Source organism: Neodiprion lecontei, chromosome 5, assembly GCF_021901455.1.
Source record: "Neodiprion lecontei isolate iyNeoLeco1 chromosome 5, iyNeoLeco1.1, whole genome shotgun sequence".
NCBI lineage: Eukaryota > Metazoa > Arthropoda > Insecta > Hymenoptera > Diprionidae > Neodiprion > Neodiprion lecontei.
Window position 1 is genome coordinate 33608523 of NC_060264.1, and position 17954 is coordinate 33626476.

The 17954-nt window shown below is 44.7% G+C and overlaps 2 protein-coding genes across 6 annotated transcripts in view; one reads left to right on the forward strand and one right to left on the reverse strand.

Annotated features, from left to right (window-relative positions):
* The first annotated feature begins 2700 nt into the window (after positions 1-2700).
* Positions 2701-7072, forward strand: LOC107217592 (OTU domain-containing protein 5-A). Its single transcript, XM_015655176.2, has 12 exons — positions 2701-2847; positions 2998-3332; positions 3968-4059; positions 4156-4274; positions 4459-4607; positions 4678-4833; positions 4923-5079; positions 5216-5427; positions 5515-5634; positions 5880-6035; positions 6163-6355; positions 6447-7072. Exons 2-12 carry the CDS (start codon positions 3192-3194, stop codon positions 6590-6592), a joined length of 1641 nt encoding a protein of 546 aa, XP_015510662.1. The 5' UTR covers positions 2701-2847; positions 2998-3191; the 3' UTR covers positions 6593-7072.
* An 838-nt stretch (positions 7073-7910) lies between these two features.
* Positions 7911-17954, reverse strand: part of LOC107217570 (PDZ domain-containing RING finger protein 4) — a 140095-nt gene continuing 130051 nt past the window's right edge. For all 5 annotated transcript variants that reach the window (XM_046739656.1, XM_046739657.1, XM_046739655.1 and 2 more), the window contains exons 2-7: positions 14115-14474; positions 12167-12337; positions 11562-11660; positions 11439-11474; positions 10100-11350; positions 7911-9441 (exon numbers count right to left, since the gene is read on the reverse strand). In XM_046739656.1, coding sequence (XP_046595612.1) covers positions 9061-9441; positions 10100-11350; positions 11439-11474; positions 11562-11660; positions 12167-12337; positions 14115-14474 — 2298 coding nt within the window. In that variant the 3' untranslated portion in view covers positions 7911-9060. The remainder of the gene's footprint in view (positions 9442-10099; positions 11351-11438; positions 11475-11561; positions 11661-12166; positions 12338-14114; positions 14475-17954) is intronic.

The window sequence follows — 17954 nt, forward strand, 5'->3', positions numbered from 1 at the left end:
GTGCTAGGCAGTAGGTACTTGGCCCATCAAGCTGCTCGATCTAACACGTGTGGGTGTCTAAGAATCTGTCTACTTGATATCGTCAGCTTGTGGTTTATTCTCCTCCTCCAAAGCAGATTGCGCGCTTCTAAAATTGGCCCACGCCTTTACTCATTCAAGAGACTCGACGTCGTCTTCGTTTACACATTGCAGGAAATCCATCAGTGAATGCCATGAACAATTGCCTAGTCTGTTAACCATTACTCGAGCTCTTTTACTCGACAAATGTGGCTGCAGCACAGCAATGATCAGATTGTAGCCAGAACTTTTGTCATAGCTGCACGAGACAAATACGAAACAGTATGTTTGTGATATATAACATGTGTCACAGAATTGTTGCCTCTCAGAGAGAACGGATTAATTTCATTTTGGAAAACAATTGTCTTCGTAAAGTACATATGTAGTTATAAACTGTTCTTAGAATGAGTTCAGAGTGGTGGCGGAAGGCTTGGAGTCAAAGTTCCTGACAAACATACCTATAAGGCTAAATGTGAAATATGATGGGAATGGAATACCGAAATCGGTTTGCGGTTTACCCACGTCAAATACCGCCCTCCTTTACAGTGGCAGTCTCTGACAAAGAGAACAATTTATTTGTATCCTGATAGATTCACGTATTTCAAGTGGGTAGGTACAGGCACTTCGATAAACACGAAACCGATCTGCTATCCATAGCTATTACGCTTAACGTCAATATACCACAAAGGGAACGTCTCCGGTCAAGAATTGTGTTCTGTGTTCACAATGGTGTCTGTATCTTTGAGCCTGCGTACTCTCGAAACCTCTGGCATTTATCACAGTGCCACCAAAATGTACCGAAACCTCAATTCGTCATTGTCAAGGCGAGGCTAAATCGAACGATGTACTTTTTTAAAAAACTTACTCGACGGAAGCACTGAAGCACTCAAAGTTGAGTGCAGCTCTGTAGCCTGCCTTTTGAAAAAGAGGGCAATAGTAGATGAACTGCAGTTTGCACTGAAATTCGCAAATTATTATAGAAAACTCTCACCATATCAATCACGCGCCAACAATGCCACAGTACAGTCAGAATAGAACTGGAGTAGGATCAGTGACACGTTTCGTCGTTCCAAACGATCGGCATCGCGTAAAATTTTATCGATACAGTGGACGGATGAACTTTGTCAAAACAGCATAAAATGTTCGGAGTAAAAATTCTTGATAGTATCAGGAAAAGTTTCGAGATATAGGCCAAGCATTTGCGAATGTTTGACAAAGTACTATAAATGTCAAGTACCGAGTAACAATGTAGATTCGCTCCGATTGCGAATGAAAACCGAAAATTTATGAATGAAGTGTAATACAGCTGGGTGGGTCGATAGAGCCCCCCTACGTCGTAGTAATCAATACAGGGGGTTGGGTAGGCGTCGAGGGTACAGGGATGGCAAAGTCCATTCAGTAGAAGCTGTAGGCTTGCTATTGATTACGTGGGTGGAAAAAACAGACTCCCTTCTCCGCAGCACCGCGCCTTCGCCTCCCTTCCGCCGACCCCAGGCCGTGGTGGAGGTAGCGTCAGGTCAAGTGGTGGGGATCGTAGTGCATCTGAGTGGGGGTGTTCAGGGGAGGAAAAACATCCCCTCGCCAAGAACTCCAAAAACCAGAGGGAGCCGTTGACGTTGTCGGCATTGGAGGAGCCGGAGGACCCTGCACCCACTCTAGGCCCCACGGGGGCGAAGTAGCTGGGTCGTCTAGGGCGGAGAGGGTGCCGCGGCGTTATCTTCGAATCACGACAAAGGTGCCTTGAGCGAGGTTTCATTCAATTTTGGCCAGTCATTACATTTCCCCGAACGTTCCGTTTCTTGTGCCACCCACGGATTAGCTCGGCGCTATTAAATATTAATGAGATGTAAGAAAACTCCGGCCAATTCATCCATTCACGCTCCTTGGGATCGTTTCTTCAACCCGTCTTCTGCTCCCACCCTGCGGTTCTTACCCGCCTTTTGCAGCTCATTTCTTTTGCCGCCAACCATCAGGAACTCTTCAATGAACGGCGAACAATGAATATCGGGAAAGCTTGTTACAGACAGAAGACGGACGAGACTGATAACTTGTCGCTAACTGTCCGATGCTTTATAATTAGCCTCGAGTACGAAGACCCCTCGTTTCCTTTTTTGCTTAATCAGAAATCATTGTTCCAGCCTCCCATTATTCTTCTTGATTCGATCGTGCAGTTAGGTAACTCTTTTAGAACATTCAGGCAGAATCTGAATTCAAGTCCGATGATGAGAAGTGAAACCTATTGTTGAGATTCTCACCCACAACTGCTGGAGCTGGACGATGCATAGAGGTTAAAGCACATCTCGCCTCAACCGCCTCAACGAATTAACAAGTCGCTGATTTACTAAACTTTTGATCGGCATGGCGTGTTCGCTTGCAAGCGTAAGGATAATTTTGTAGCAAATTAATAAATTTCAACATCGGTGCAAGGAAATGCTCGTATCAGATTTTTGCTCCCGGCAATTCTATAAAGTCCAAGTTCTTGATACGTACAAATATTGTTTCTTTTACCGATAAAACAGTCTCCTGATGTTGTATCGAATGAGACTACAGACGCCATCTATTGGCTGATGCCTGAAGCGGGCAGGCAGCGTCATCATCTTTTGACTGGAACCAGTGTCTGCCATTTCCGTAATCCATGGTCCTTGTGCCGCTGCTGCTGATAGTGCAAATATGGCGGCCACACAAAGCATTTGTAACAACAGTGCGTATTAATATCACAGTCAACAAATAACGGGGTTAGAACAGTCAGAGTTTGGAAGTGGAATGAAGTGCTGACGACAAATCACCTCGGTACAGACTGTTAATAAACGATTAATTTCCCTTAATTATATAACGCGATTCCCCGAATCGAGGATAAAATCGTCGTCGCCCTGCTAGTGCTGCGTATTATATCTATGTATTCATATATTTCAATAAAAAGTAATTGATGTTCGTTCCTAGTACTGTGCAGTCGTGATTTCGTTTCGCGATTCGGTCGTTAGGTATGACCTTCGCATCTTTTCGCCCCAGCAATAAACTGGCATTTGGAAATTCGACGAGGCGGTGAAACTGCGGACCGAGTTGAGTTACTCTGCTTATCGCACGCGAAGTATTTCTCCCGTTTTGTTCGCCCGTCGCTTTCGCGGCCGTCCATCATGACGATTTTGGCGAAAAAGAAACCCAACGGTACGAAGGACAGACGCGAGCCTGGCAACGGAGCCGAGGTTGATGTACACGGGGTTCAAGTCGAGCATGGAGCTGGTCCGATCGCCTTGCAGTCCAACAGTTCTTATCAGGTAATTAGAGAGACAATTTATGGTTAGAAACATCGCATTCGTTCCCAACCACGTTCGAAGGTTGAGAGAGAAGGAATAGAAAAATTTCACGTCCAGCAGTGGTCACTCATGGTAATCCATTACGTGTGACAATTGGTCTGAAATTAGAAATAAATGCTAATCAGTGTCGAAGGAAATTTTTGCATATAGATTTGACATCTACATTATTTGTTAATTGCGGATTGTGTAATTCCTGAAGTATTCATTTTCACAATATTGTAATGATTTGCCAATAAGCGACCTCTGAACAACACTTCTTTTGTTCCTCACGACATCTATATTTACCATTTGGATGAATGGTTTATCTATTATCTATCCTATGTATCTAGAGTTCAGATAATTGTTTTACTGGTAAACTGGTTTGTACCGATTGATAGATCATCAGCAAACATGCTTGCCTAGGAGAAGGAATCCTCTTTATCGTTGGCTGAAACACTGCGATGAAATCTAAGCTCTGCTTTCTACAGTCTGTTGCTAACATTTCCTATCTATTTCAACTAACGATACTTGTTAATCTTTAATTTTTCAATTCACTGAATTTCACATTTACGATTTTGCTAATCAAAGTTGTTCGTATCACCGATCTCTTATTACAGACTAGTGTTGATCGCCGGGAAGAAAAGCACTTTGAGGAGGCTAGTGGATCAAGCCATGGGAAACGTCATCGCCAACGTGCGAGTCCTCACAGGTATCTAATTTTCTCACCTTGTTATAAAGATAAACTAGCTCGATTGTTTCTCACCTTCCAAATCATCTTTATAATTGCTTGGTCATACTACAACAGCTGCATTGGCAGAACGTCCCGGTCTAAACGTGAAAGAGAACGAGACAGGGGTCGAGAGAGAGAAAGAGAGCGGGAAAGGCAAGCGACTCCACCAACGGCATCATGCAGTGGGCTGCAAGGTGAGAATTGCTCAATGAACTTGTAATGAAATTGTTCAATTGTGATTTTTTTGTTACAACGGTATTATTCATATACCTGAATTTATCATTTGCATACATCCGTAATCCTAGAAATAAAGAAGGAATCACCTTGCCACTAATTATTCTTCAAATTCTAACACTCTAATATTTGCCATTTTTTTAGGTACAGATGCTAATGTTATTGGAAACAACCGTATGGCAATAGTAGCTGGTGCTCCGAGCCTTGAGCCAGAATTAGCAAATGGCTATAACAGTGGGGATGAGTACACAGGTCGCACTGGAAACAATTTGACCATTGCGGAATGGCAAGAGGTTAGTGTTAGCTGCCATTAAAAGAGTAAAAAATAATTACTTGCTACTTCTATTTACAATGAATTTTCAGCGTGACCGATGGTTTGAAAAACGGATGCGGAAGATGGGGTTCGTGGTTAAAAAAATGGGTGAAGACGGAGCATGTCTTTTTAGAGCTGTCGCCGACCAGGTTTACGGTGATCAAGAGATGCACAGTGTCGTACGAAAGCATTGCATGGATTATATTGTGAGTAATTCACAATGATTTCGAGCTTTGTCATACAAAGAACTCGATATCAATAATGTTTACTATAGTGAAGGACCATTTTATTTCAGGCTGCCAATCAGGAATTTTTTTCCCACTTTGTTGCCGAGGATTTCTCTACTTACGTGGACAGAAAACGACAAGAATACGTCCACGGTAATCATATAGAGATGCAGGCAATGTCAGAGATGTACAATCGTAGCGTTGAGCTATTTTGCTACGGAACAGGTAAGCGATTCGATGATGTTGACAAAAGGCTATTTGGTAGAAGATATGTCTTCCATACTATACAAAATCACATGAAAATACTGTTGAATATAATTGACAAAGACGTTTTTCCTTTCGCTTCAATGAAACACAAAAGAACCGATCAACATTTTTCACGGGGTACACAAAAGCGACAACGAACCGATTCGGTTGTCGTATCAACGCGGCAGTCACTACAACAGCATCGTAAACCCCTATAAAGCAACAATCGGCGTCGGACTAGGTTTGCCCTCGTACAATCCCGGAGCGGCGGATCGTGCTCTCGTTTCTGATGCGGTTCGACAGAGCGAAGAACTGCATATTGAACAGGTTAGAAATTCTACGTTCGTTATTTTATTTATCGATCATTATTTCGGGAAAGTATGACTAATCCATCCTTATTTCTCGGTGACACAGACCATGCTTGAAGACAAGATAAAAGCCACCGATTGGGAGGCTACCAATGAAGCAATCGAAGAACAAGTCGCGAGAGAGAGTTACTTGCAGTGGTTACGTGACAATGAAATGCGTAAAGCTGTAAGTATAATGCCGTCAGGTAACCATCATTGCATCTCATTGATTAACGGTGATCTACCTCTACCGAATGTCGAATCAATTTAATTTACTTACCATCAAGCAACGCAGTAACAAATATTTCACATGCATCTATCCGTTTGTTTCTTTTGTTTATTGTTTTTATACTCGAGTGCTCTCCGCTTACCTGACACAGCTCACACTGTCATCAGTTACTCTCAGCTTAGTAGCTTGACTTTTTGTTTAAGCGGTCAGCTAGCAGCAGCAGCACCAGCACAGTCACCAGTGCCCAGCATAGCCACAACCACTTCCACCCTCATGGTGGTCGTGGACAAACGCGTGGGCTAACATCCTCCCCAACAACGACGCAAGCTAATCAGGATTCTGTCCGAAATTCCCCCAAGGTGAGCTAGTGTGACTAACTTTTAGCAGGAGAGCAAGTCTTTACTAACCCAGAAAACGAGATAATTAGCCATCTTTGCTCTGCAGGAATGAAATATGAAAGATTTCTTACAAAACTTTTCCCCTCAGGTTGGTGACTCGATAAGGTACAGCAGCAAGCGTTCTCCGCAGCATCAATCCACCCAGGGACCAGGTATGCCTCACCTGTCGTCCGATTTTAGCGTCGCACCACCATCTCAAGAACCCGTCCCAGGGAGCAGCAAGGAGTCTCACACATCGCCTGACATATCGCTGTTTAATCGTCTCCCTCCTGAAGTTTTTGGTGAGAAAATTCTAGTGTTCGTAACCGAGTTTATAGAAGTTAAAAGACCGGATGAACAGAGCACGAGACTGTACCGATTGATTTTCCACAGGTTTGACCGACTGGGAAGACAGTGATATCCTATCCAAAGTCCTTGCGACTTCGCAGCAAGAATATCTGGACAGCTTAAAGCAGTCGCGGGTACAGTCGGGTTCGGGTAGTGATGGGAACGTCGTAGCTGACTCGAACAAGAGTTAATTTGACTAAAAAAATCGGCTGTTTTTCAAATTGAATATGAATGATAATCAGGCACATCAAGAAAGTTGAAGAGAGCGAGGGAGAGAGAGAGAGCGAAAGAAAAAAAGAGTCGCGTTAGTTTCCTGCGTGATGCCAATTACTACGACCACCTGTTTTATACACCTCCGGGATAAAAAATATGATTTTACAGGCATTCCGGTTTCGACACGTTGTGCCGTGTGAATGCACTCTCTCGTCACATCTTAATTGTTTGCCTTTAGATTATATTATTATAGTATAAAACAAGGCACATAGCCTAAATCACAGGCTGGATAGAACTTCGCTATTTATTTCTTTAAATATTCGTAATAGTTTATTTCATCTTTTTTTTCGTTATATAATATAATTATTAGCGAAATGCTTTGAATGAGAGATTTGGTTGCATCATTTGTAACAAAAAAAATAAATCACTTGAGAAAAAACATTTTCCAACACTGTAAATTTAACAAAGAATTTTTTGTAAAACTGTTCCGAAATTATTGTTAATTCCCCACGCATGATTACCTACTAAAATATTAGACACGCAATTGACGAACTGTACTAGAGCGTATAATTGAATAAATTATACGGACCTACGAGTACACAGTTGTTTACGCTTCAATATACGCTACATTATAGACACTTTATTTCTACATTAATGTTTCACATACAGCATTGAACAACAATGTGTTTGCACGCTTACACCTTTTCAACGTACGGCGGAATTTCGTTGTAGGTACGTCACCCGACAACTTGTCCTTAGGATGGCTCAACTACTACTATTTATTTTACTCCGAGCACAAATATAACCTCGTTTGGTAGAGAGAATACGGCTGTGTCTCGCGCAGCGACGAGTTCCCTCTCCCACAACAAAGTTCCACTGTACCTACGTATTATTATTATTGGATTACCGATCACTGTAATGTGAATCGATCAGTACCTCTTTTTTTCCTTTTGTCGCTCCATATTTTTTTCCCATATACGTGCGAAGTCGAATAACGATAATCGATGAAGGGTAAATAACTTTTATAAAGCCGTGTAACTGTGGATACTGAAAAGATTCGACGTGCTTTTTAACCGCAGATATTGATATTTATTGTTTTTATTTTATTCACGAAGCAATGACGATGGCTGCTATTATGATTTATTACATTACATAGTAGCTTGTTTACGTTTATCATACATATCTACAGACTTCTATAGGCGGCGATATTTCCATCTCATAACATATTATTTTATTCTTGTAAAACAGCCTAGTTACGTATAATATTATAAATATTTACAACTTAGGTATCGTGGCTTTTAATATGTGCTAATTGTTTCTACGAGAAGTATTACGATTTACTCGGATTGTTTTTTTTTTTTTTTTTGCTTTGTTTTCTCAAAAGCACATAAGGATAAATAATAACAGTTGCAGCCAAGCTATGTGTACGTATAGTCTGTATCATATTAATTTACGCCAATTAACGAGCAGTTTGTCTTCTTCGAATTACTATATCGTTATTTAGTTTACAAATATTACAAAATTCTCGATTAGATTATTTTTACATCTAGTTATACTTAGAACGCGCCACTCTTAGATCGGTTAGCTTGATTTTCTTTGTATTATTTGTTCACCCAATCAACTTGGTGTTTTTAAATCAGTTTAAATCACTGTTCTTTCGCCGCTTGCTTATCCATCTTTTATTGAACTGGTTTTTCTTATCATTTTTTGAACTCAAACAGAGTTTAATAGTCTAAAGGAGTACGAAAAAATGCAGAATGCGGCCAACTGGCGAAATGAGCTCCTGTGTTCTACTAAACGCTGCTCTGGTTTGGCGAAATTTAAGTTCGCGTAAACTTTCCGGAGCTGGCATGATAGGGAGACGTTGAAATTTCCTCTTATCGGGCAGCTAAACAATCCTGATCTGCGAAGAAAACTTCGAGGCTGCCCATAGATCACGGCGCCATATTTGATACCCGATCGAATTTGTGTTCCATTAATCAGACATGCCGTTCTCTACGCTATGGAATAAACTGCGTGATATACATAATACGTATATGCATAATAACAACATCTCTACGGATATACACGTACATACATAACGCTTGCAGAGTAATGAATATATACTATAATGTAGTATGACTTATTTACTGGTTGATCGTATCGAAAAAGGCACAGCCACCGTAACCTTTAGGTACGAAAGTGACCACTGGCTGGGCGACGTAGCGCCTATAATAATAAAAACAGTGGCCCAGGAGACGCACACTGGAGGTAAAGCTGCGACCTAATGAGAGTTTTGTCCGATTCGGCAATTGCTGCCTCTGCTTGAAGTCGCCCCGAGTAATAATAACGAGGCTGCTCTGTAAATGGCGGCTCGTCTGTCATCGACCTTGCAGGAAATTCAACGCCTGCTCATTTCTCCGTACTTGTCTCTGTACCACGTTACGTACGCTTATAGATAGTCGTTTTAAACTGTAGTAACGGAGAGAAGACCCATCAATTTGCCACCCGTACCTGGACCAGAACCACCGCCAACCCGGTTCCCGTGTACCAGCATCTCTTGCACCGTCGTAAAGTCGTCTATCGTAGTTTTTTTCCGTGCCATTTTTTTCTGGCTTAATTCGACGATATTGAGCGGTTTTTTCATTATCTTATCGTCGTTGTAGTCGCCTATCGTTAACTCGTTCGACTGTAACTGTGGAGGAATTTGTTGTTGCTGTTGTTGCTGTTGCTGTTGCTGTTGCTGCTGTTGTTGCTGCTGGAGCTGCACTTCTTGATGACGCTGTTTTCTCTCTCTGGCCCGTTCGAGTTGCCTCTTGCGTTCCTCTTTAGTCCAGTACCTTCCAACCTGTGTATAAGACAAAAAATTGGCGAATGCAATATAACGGTTTTTTCCCCTTTTATCCATCTATGCTACTTATTCAGGATTGGTACTTCGTACAGTTTCAGTGAAGCAAAAATTTGCAGTTTGACGGGGACATGATACCGCGAGAAACAATAAACATAACCAAGCACCTGATGATTAATGAGGGGAACTAAAGCGAAGGTGTAAAAACGAGAAAACAAATGCGAATATTAATGTCGACGGCACGACAGCGGCAACGGCGGAAAGGGGATCCGTTTAATTCGAGCTTCTTTTGTACGCAAAGATTAGGGTTGCCAGATGATGTCCGGTTTAACCCGTGAATTATTATGGTTATCATTCTTTTTTTACCTTATGAGAAGCACGGTGCTGAGTTTAATTAATTATCGCGGCAACATGACGAGTGAGAATATTCATCAAAAGGTTCTTTCATTTTTTTGCCCTCTAAACAACATGCGGTTTGGGATCAAAAAGTCGAATACCCCAAGGTAATCGGATTTTGTGATTAATCTGACCGCATTATTTTTATCCATAACTCCGAAACGATTGTTTTGTATTTCAATTTCACCCGCAGAGCAGAGTTTACAAAATGAATATTGCCAAAGCCCCGAATATTAACCTTATAGTCAATCCTACGTCATACCTTCATCTCCGACATGGTGTCATCTTCCGTTGTGTGCCCAGCGCGTTCCTCCGATATCTTGATGGCCCTGTTCCTCAGTATCCTGTTCCTAACGGGTCTCCTGGCGATGTACCTGGTGCCGTCAGGTCGCCTCTTAACCTTCCATTCCATTTGCACCTCGCACTTATCCTCAGGCGGGACCCACGTCGATGTGCAGACCTGTTGGCTGCCGACGAATTGATACCGCGTGAGATTTGGAGCCTGAAAGTTTCCGTGGGACTTCGACTTCCTTGCGCCGCCTTCGCGGATCTGACAATGACCCGGGGATGTCTGACGGGTCATGAGAGCCTGTTTAAACAGCTCCTGCTGGAGCAGTATCGTCTGCTGAAGGTTAGCCGCGTTGGTGTACATCGTGTCCGCTGGAAGAGTGCTGGCATTGGTAACGTCTGATCTGTGCTCCCTCTGTGACTGGTGGCTGCTCTTCCTCGAAGAAGGCTGGGTCTTCGGCTGTTTTCCCGCATGCTGCGAGGTTGAGAGTGGGCAGGAACATCCTGTGACCGGTGTCACCGTTGGATTCGTAGCTGCGTTGATCATCGGGCTGGTCTTCGACTGTTGCAGACCCTTCTGTTGCGGTGGACACAGGATCAGGGTGCTTTTATGGTGATCCTTTTCTCCCTGATGTAGTTCCAAGGTCAGAGGATTACTGTGGCAAGATTCTCCGGTGTTGTAAGCACTCGAGCTCTCCTTTTCCTCACCGGAACTGTTACTCTTCGATGACGAGTTCCACGGCTTTGTCTGGCCCGCCGTTTGCGAGCGGTTATTCATGACCACGCTCTGCTGGGTCTGGACCCAGTGATGGTGCTCGTAAGGTGACGAGTATATGGGTTCGCTGTCCGACTCTGGTATCGTCTCGTAGATGTGCTCCGTATCGCTCCAAACATGGCTCGTGTAAGCCTCCATCAGTCTGATGGGGGGAACTGGAGGTCCAGGCTGCTGAGCCCTCAGATTGAGCACTTCCATTTTTTTCGAACAATCTTTAAGCGCGTCTTGCACCCACTGTTTCCTCTCGTCCGATTGCGAGTTGTTCATCTGCAGCTGTTGGGCTGTGTGAGACGGAACTGGTGGCGGTGGTAGAGCGGCTTTTCCGGAGGTCAGAGTCTTCGTCTCGCCGTCTTTCGTCAGGTCCTCGGACTCCTGTTGTTGCCTGATAAGCTGCTCTATCATGCTGTTTTGGTATGCCGGATTGTTGTCCGGCGAACTGGAGGGTGACTCCTGTGGAAAAAGGTGTTCGATTAATTGTCAGAGGGCTTGTTTCCTTCGGGAAATAGATGACAGCATTAATAAGGGTAAAGTGACTTACGTGCTGGTACAAACGTTGCTCATCGTATTCGTCATCCTGAAACGAAAAAGTTAATATGGTTTGATTAAAAATTGGACATGACCATGACGCTGATGAATTGAAGCATACGAGTTGATTTTTTACCTGGTAGAAACAGCGGCTGACCAACAGAGTCACGGCGTTCTTAGTTTCGGCGAATAGACACTCGGTTTGTTCCTTGTTTGCGACGTCTCGCCCATTCACCTGAAATATAGAGAGTGTTTGATGAGCGATAACGTCACGGAGAGAGTTTGGAATTTTGGGGATGAGGCCTCCGGCTCGGGTGAATGGCGCACATCACAACATCCCAAAACGGGTAGGGAATGAGAAGGGCTAGAGAGTTAGACAGAGAGAGAGAGAGAGAGAGAGAGAGAGAGAGAGAGAGAGAGAGAGAGAGAGAGAGAGAGAGAGAGAGAGAGAGAGAGAGAGAGAGAGAGAGAGAGAGAGAGAGAGAGAGAGAGAGAGAGAGAGAGAGCGGCAGAGGGTGGCAGACGCGACAAATCCTTCTTCCATAGTCATCGGGGTCTCTCTCACGCCAAGCCTAACCGTGCAAACCACTTTGTTCGTAATTATAATCTCCCTAACAAGATTACGCGAGACGGGGATTTGAGCCAGAGCCAGGGAGCACAGTGTGCTGGTCGGTCCTTTGCCGCTTCCCTTGCAGCTTCATTTGCTGAATCGCAAGGCAACAGTGATGGGGCTTCACTTACCCGTAGGATCTGATCACCCTCTCGCAGTCGTCCGTCCCGTGCGGCGAGACTTTCCGGAACTATTTCCGAGATGTAGACCTCAGTGTCAGCGTCTTCGCTACCAGAACCGGAACTGTAGCACACTGTCAGACCAAGTTTCTCAGCACTTCCGCTCTTCCGCAACGTCACTTCCTACGAAATGATAAGACACATGTTAGTAGTTATGTCAGATTCGCTCGATTGTACATTCCAATAATGTATCGAAAGTGGTAATCTGTTTTTAGAATACATATGTGGTACAAAAACGATTCATCGGATTCACCGAAGTACCAAATTTCAGTAGTGAAATACTTCGGCTGTGATTTCGCCTTGCACAAAAGTTGAAGACTCTGAATTCAGCTTCCGAAATACGCCGGTACGTGTTACCCCGGTAATATACTCTCAGAAATAAACACTGCCCGTTCAAAATCGATAGCCAATCGATTCTAATCCCCTTTTCATCGTATACGACGAGAAGAGGGTCTCCGATGTGATGGCTCAACAAGTAAACACACGCACGCACACCTTTACGTATTCGACAAGAGCGACAGGGGAGCTGGGCGACTGCAGAGTTGGTCTGCAGTAGCTGTTTGAAAAGCAATTAGTCGGGTACCTTCGTGTACAATGGCTGGCTATTCCGTTAGACAAAAAGGGGCGAGAGTGAAAAAAGAAAGAAATGGAGAAAATCGAGGAGTGAAAGGATAAATTGCATCAACAATTTGAAATTCAAATGTTGGTCTATATTCTATTCTTCAACATGTACCCAGCCTTCCTACCGGAAAATGCCTAGTTCACGTTATGGGTTTATACCGTATATCGGAGGAAAGTCCACGTTTGGCAATTGTTTTTAGATACTGCACTCTGTACACTGGGTTCATACATGTGAAGGTAGCCGGAGATATACGTTCCTGCATTCCAGCAACAATGCGTCACACGGGACATTGCCGTAGGTGCATGGTATAGAGGAGGTAGTAAAGTGAAACGTTGCATTTTTCGAATTCTAAAAACAAAAGAGCGTAGCAGTCAATGTCGATCCGAGAACACTGACCCCTTTAGACCGTTTTCAATTCCTCGTTATTGCAGCCTACTGGCTGTAGTATACAGCCTTTATCGAAGCGAAGAGCTGAAGCAGACCCGTAATGCAAACGACGGCTTTGTGCCCCGACAGACAGAAAAAAAGCGATAAATAAGTATAGAAAAAGAGAGAAGAAAAAACGGATAAACTCAATCCCACACATCAGTTTATTTCGTTCTCCTTATCGGTCGAGCATTAGTATAATATGAATCCGAGCGAAGGCCGATAATCTCATTGTCAGAAGTAAACACTTGGTATTATCGCTTAAAATATCCCTGAGTCCAAATAAAATGCATGATGATAAAAAGTGAGTGGTTAAATTCTCCGCTTCAAGCTATCAATCACCCGCTCTATGACGTATACCGGGTTCTTCATCATCGTCTCGGAGGAGACGCGGACGTCGTATGCGACTGAAGCTTGGCACGGAGCCTGACACTGACCCGAGATTATTGTCGCCAATGGTTTCTGGTTAAAGAGTCACGCGATACGCATTCTTCCGTATCTGAGTCACGATATGCATAATGGAGTGACATGCCGAGCCGAAGTACGAGCGTTAAATCGGTGCTGACGGAGCGTCGGAGTTCCATGAAGAGGGGCGAGCAGAGGGGGTGCAAATTGATCGGAGCAACTGTCGCCGAGGTGGATTGACAAAGTAGAACAGAAGCTGCGGGGTCCTTATTTGCCTGATTTCCCTGATACGGCTTAATTAGACCGATCAGATTACTCATTAGGCCGCTGAGTCCTGCCCAGTATCCATCAAGAAAGCACTCCGACCAAAGTGGTGGCAAACTACGCAGGGCTTAGGACTCGGGGCAATTCGGTGAAACACGCTTCGTCCATCCCTTCAATCCTTACCTCGAAGTTTATGTGCTGGGGTAAATAATCTTCGAAACTGTCGTTTGGTTGTTCCTCGATGTTCAGTGGATCCAGGATCAGTTCCTCCTCGATGAGACCAGCCCAGTCGGTCTGGACGGCTGTAGACACGAGCGGACTGCTCGCCGAATTGATTTCCTTGACGGTCTCCTCGTCGTCCTTCTCCAGTTTATTGTCCTGGTTCGTCGCTCTCTCAGTACCACCGTCCTTCCCGGTCTGCTGGTGAACCATCTGATGACCCGGCTGCCGCCGCAGGACTTCGACGATGATGGGTTCCTGGGCAGACTCGAAGCACCGAACCGCGTCCTCGTGGCTCGAGTTGGAAACGTCCTTTCCGTTGACCTGAAATCAAAAATTAATAACACAGCGGGTTACGACGATGTCAAAAGTGTGATGTAGATACGTTTCATTTTCTAGTTGCCGCCAGGTTTTATTGACGGGCGATAAACAAGGCCAGTAGGCAAATCGTCTGATTGATTTGTTTTTCACTCCAATGGTCGGTTCATCTCGTTTGCGATGTCTCTGTCAAAGAGCGGAGCCACGCGCCAATTACATTAAAGTATATGTAGCACTGCTGAAAAGGCGTCCAAGAAAAAGGAAGCGAAGACGCAGATAAGATAAAGCAAAAAAGAAGGGCAGGGGGGACCAAAAGAAAATAACCCCGTGTGCAGGGGCAATGGAGATAAGGAATACCGTCAACTTGTTTTAGGTAACTGCTGATAAGACTGAGATCCGATAGACACTCAATCCTTCGCTACACGAACACCACCGTTTGACGAAATCAGCGCACAGTCTGTTCCGATGGGACAAGTGTCTGCGTTCCGACATCGTTACGAACAATACTGAGAGTGGGTAAATATTTTTGGATTAGTGTCGTTGTTTTTCGGTTCTGTGGTTTTGTCTTCTTTTTCCACATCTCCTTCTCTTTTGCCCCGAGCAAGCAAAGTATTCATTAATCTTTTTCCGCCGTCTGTAGTCTGTGGGCTCGGTAAACCGTTCGTGGGAAGACAGAGGATTAATCAGCCCTGAAGCTAAATGATGGAGTCCTGGACCAGGAAGAATTTGATCCAAATAATCCGAGGCAGCTGAGCAGGGATGAAAACGGTTTTGCTTCAGGCGCCCCTGTTTGCCAGGGGTACGTTATAAGGACGGCGGGTCGAGAGGAGCGTTTAAACATCGTTTGTTGATGACGAGAAGTGGATCGAGATACAGAAGCTAGTCAAATACAACCACGTCGTCGTTCTCGGTGAAATTATTATTCCAGGGGTTGGTTGGTGCACGGGTGACAAACCATGCCGCCCATCCATCCGGCAGAGGGCAGAACGGGTGGAAAAGTTCTTCCTGTTCGTTTATCAACGCTGAGAGCGAGAACGCATTCTTGCGAAGGGGGAAATAAGAGTGAGGAGTAAGAGGAGGACGACCATCTTCAGGCGTAGAACTGGAAGTCTTTGGACTGATAGCGTCGCCATTACCGGGCAAAACGCAACCAGCGAGTCTTATCGGTAAGCCTTCTTCCATCCAACCTTCCAAAAGTCTCTTTCCACTCCCGCTCGCCCGTTTCTACCCTTCCTCGCTCCTAACTTGGCCCATTTCGACTCCCACGAACCCACGCCGTCGTCGAGCTTTATTTCTTTATTATGATATCGACGCTCAGGGTAGCTGTGCTCTACGCCGCGGGAGAGATCCGACGAATGAAGCTGAGATTATTACACCCTCGTATCCACCCTTGTTTCTTTTCCCATCTACACGCCGCCCACCCCTGTATTACTGTCGTCTGGTGAACTACCGTATACCAACTACAGCCCCCGAGATTTTAGGGGCTGAAAAAAATGTTCATAGAGAGGAAATGGGATGAGCGAGGATAAGCGTCTGGGTACCAAACGATCCTCGAGACGCGCCCCTTCCACCAAATCGTGCGGTAGTAGCGAAAGGTTACTGTGTTTGGATAATGTATAGTACAGAATCCCGTTGTTCAAATATCAATTAATTAATTTTCAGCTCCGACTGACGACAGACCAGCCGTAATGAGTGATGTGAATCACCTCGAGTTCAGGTTTTCTGTAACTGATATGAGCTTATGATGAGAAATTGGCAATTTCTGCTCAACTGTGCACCTTGTCAGATTAATTAACCAATATCTTTGTCTAGATCAAGCAAGACAGTGAGCTTCGGTAAAAACGATCATGTATTGACATACTGATATGGTCCGTCGCACATTTTGTACCTACAACCATCTGCTCAAGAATGAGGCATTCTAATTTGTGTATCTTGTATAAATTAGTAAATACGTGAAGTTTCTGGAAAAGATATATATCCTGGATATCCTGACGCATCTTGGTGTGTGTGTGTTTTTTTTTTTACGCGATTGAATCTGCAAGAAAAAGAATTGATATTCTAATTTTTGAGTCAGGGATCGCGTCAGTAAAGGGCGTGGCTCAGGGATGAAGGGACTCTTTAATACAACTTAATGGCATTATGCCAAATAGCTCTCGACTGGTCTGGGGGACTGAATGGGAGAGTGAAGCAGAGCAGAGGCCAAGCGCCCAGGGGAAGATCAGCGCGGAAGAAGAAGAAGAAGAAAAAGTGCGCCGAGTGCAGGGTAACACGTAACGGGCAGAGAAGAATCGATTGAAAAATTAAGGAGATGGAAAGCATCCTGCGCCCCGCTCGCCCTTCATACCACTCTCTCTCTCTCTCTCTCTCTCACTCTCTTTCTCGCCGTTCGTGTCAGTTCCTCGAATATCAGGACTGCGAGGCCAAGACACTTTAACCCTCCCACCCCCGAGGTCTTCCGGTGTCCCGCACCTGATATGTACGCGAAGAGTGTCATTAATCTTTCTACAATTAACAAAAGTGCAACCCAACACCGGCGCGAGTAATTCGGTCGGTGGTGGCGGCGTATGTCAAGTGGGAAGCCATTTCGTATATCGGCGTAAAATATGATCCGTTATGGCGAAGGGTGAGCGAGGGGTTGGAAACCTGAGTAGTTCTCGCTCCGCGACGCAGTGTCCTTAATACCTCCCATGCCTCCCAAACATCAACCGATGACTATGATGTGATCATAGGTGGGTTGCCCGTTTCGCTAAAAATACCCGTGCCCTTGAACCGAGCAAAAAAGGTATAAACGACAGAAGAAGGATGGAGGCGAAAGGAGGAAACGATTCTCTCGTAAAACCTCGCGGTGTAACAACTGCACAAATCACTTCCTTATGTACTCTAACTCCGGTTGTAAAATCCTCCGATTACCTTTTACGAGTTTCGTTATTCTCGTTGCCGAAACGGCAACTCGACACCAGATATGCAGGCGTTAAAGAACCGACTTTACGTTCTTAAGATGCAGGGGTTCTGAAAGGGAGAGAAGGAGAGAAAGAAAAAATTCTTCCGCATGAAATGCGGAAGTGCATGCATTTGGAAAACGCACAACGGAAGCTGGATTATCACGCGATCGTGAAGAGGTTTAGGTGTGTACTTGTGGGAAACAGATAAAGGAGTCGAAGAGGAGCCGAGCGTTTGACCCGTTCACCCCTAACCACGAGCTGCCGAGCCCTGAGTAGTTCCCTGGGGCGGAAAATCATTAATCTTTCTACAATTAACAGGCGAGTGCTACGCAATCACGATGAAGTAATTCGGAGGGTGTAGCGGCGGGGTGGAAAAAGTTTCGACATAGCCTCCAGCGGCGTGTTGGCATTAGTTAAGTCGGATTATGATGATGTCCGTGGAGGAAGACCACCCTCCCTGTGCAAAGAATCCGGCAACGGGACTGCAGGAGTCGCTTCTTGAAGGAGGGATGCTAATCAGTTATTTTTCAAACGCGCCCTCCCG

Coding starts and splice junctions, on each gene's coding strand:
- LOC107217592 (XM_015655176.2), top strand. CDS start 3,192: ATGACGATTTTGGCGAAAAAGAAACCCAACGGTACGAAGGACAGACGC. Junction 4,060..4,155: donor CAACGTGCGAGTCCTCACAG/GTATCTAATTTT, acceptor ATACTACAACAG/CTGCATTGGCAGAACGTCCC. Junction 6,036..6,162: donor CTGTCCGAAATTCCCCCAAG/GTGAGCTAGTGT, acceptor TTTTCCCCTCAG/GTTGGTGACTCGATAAGGTA.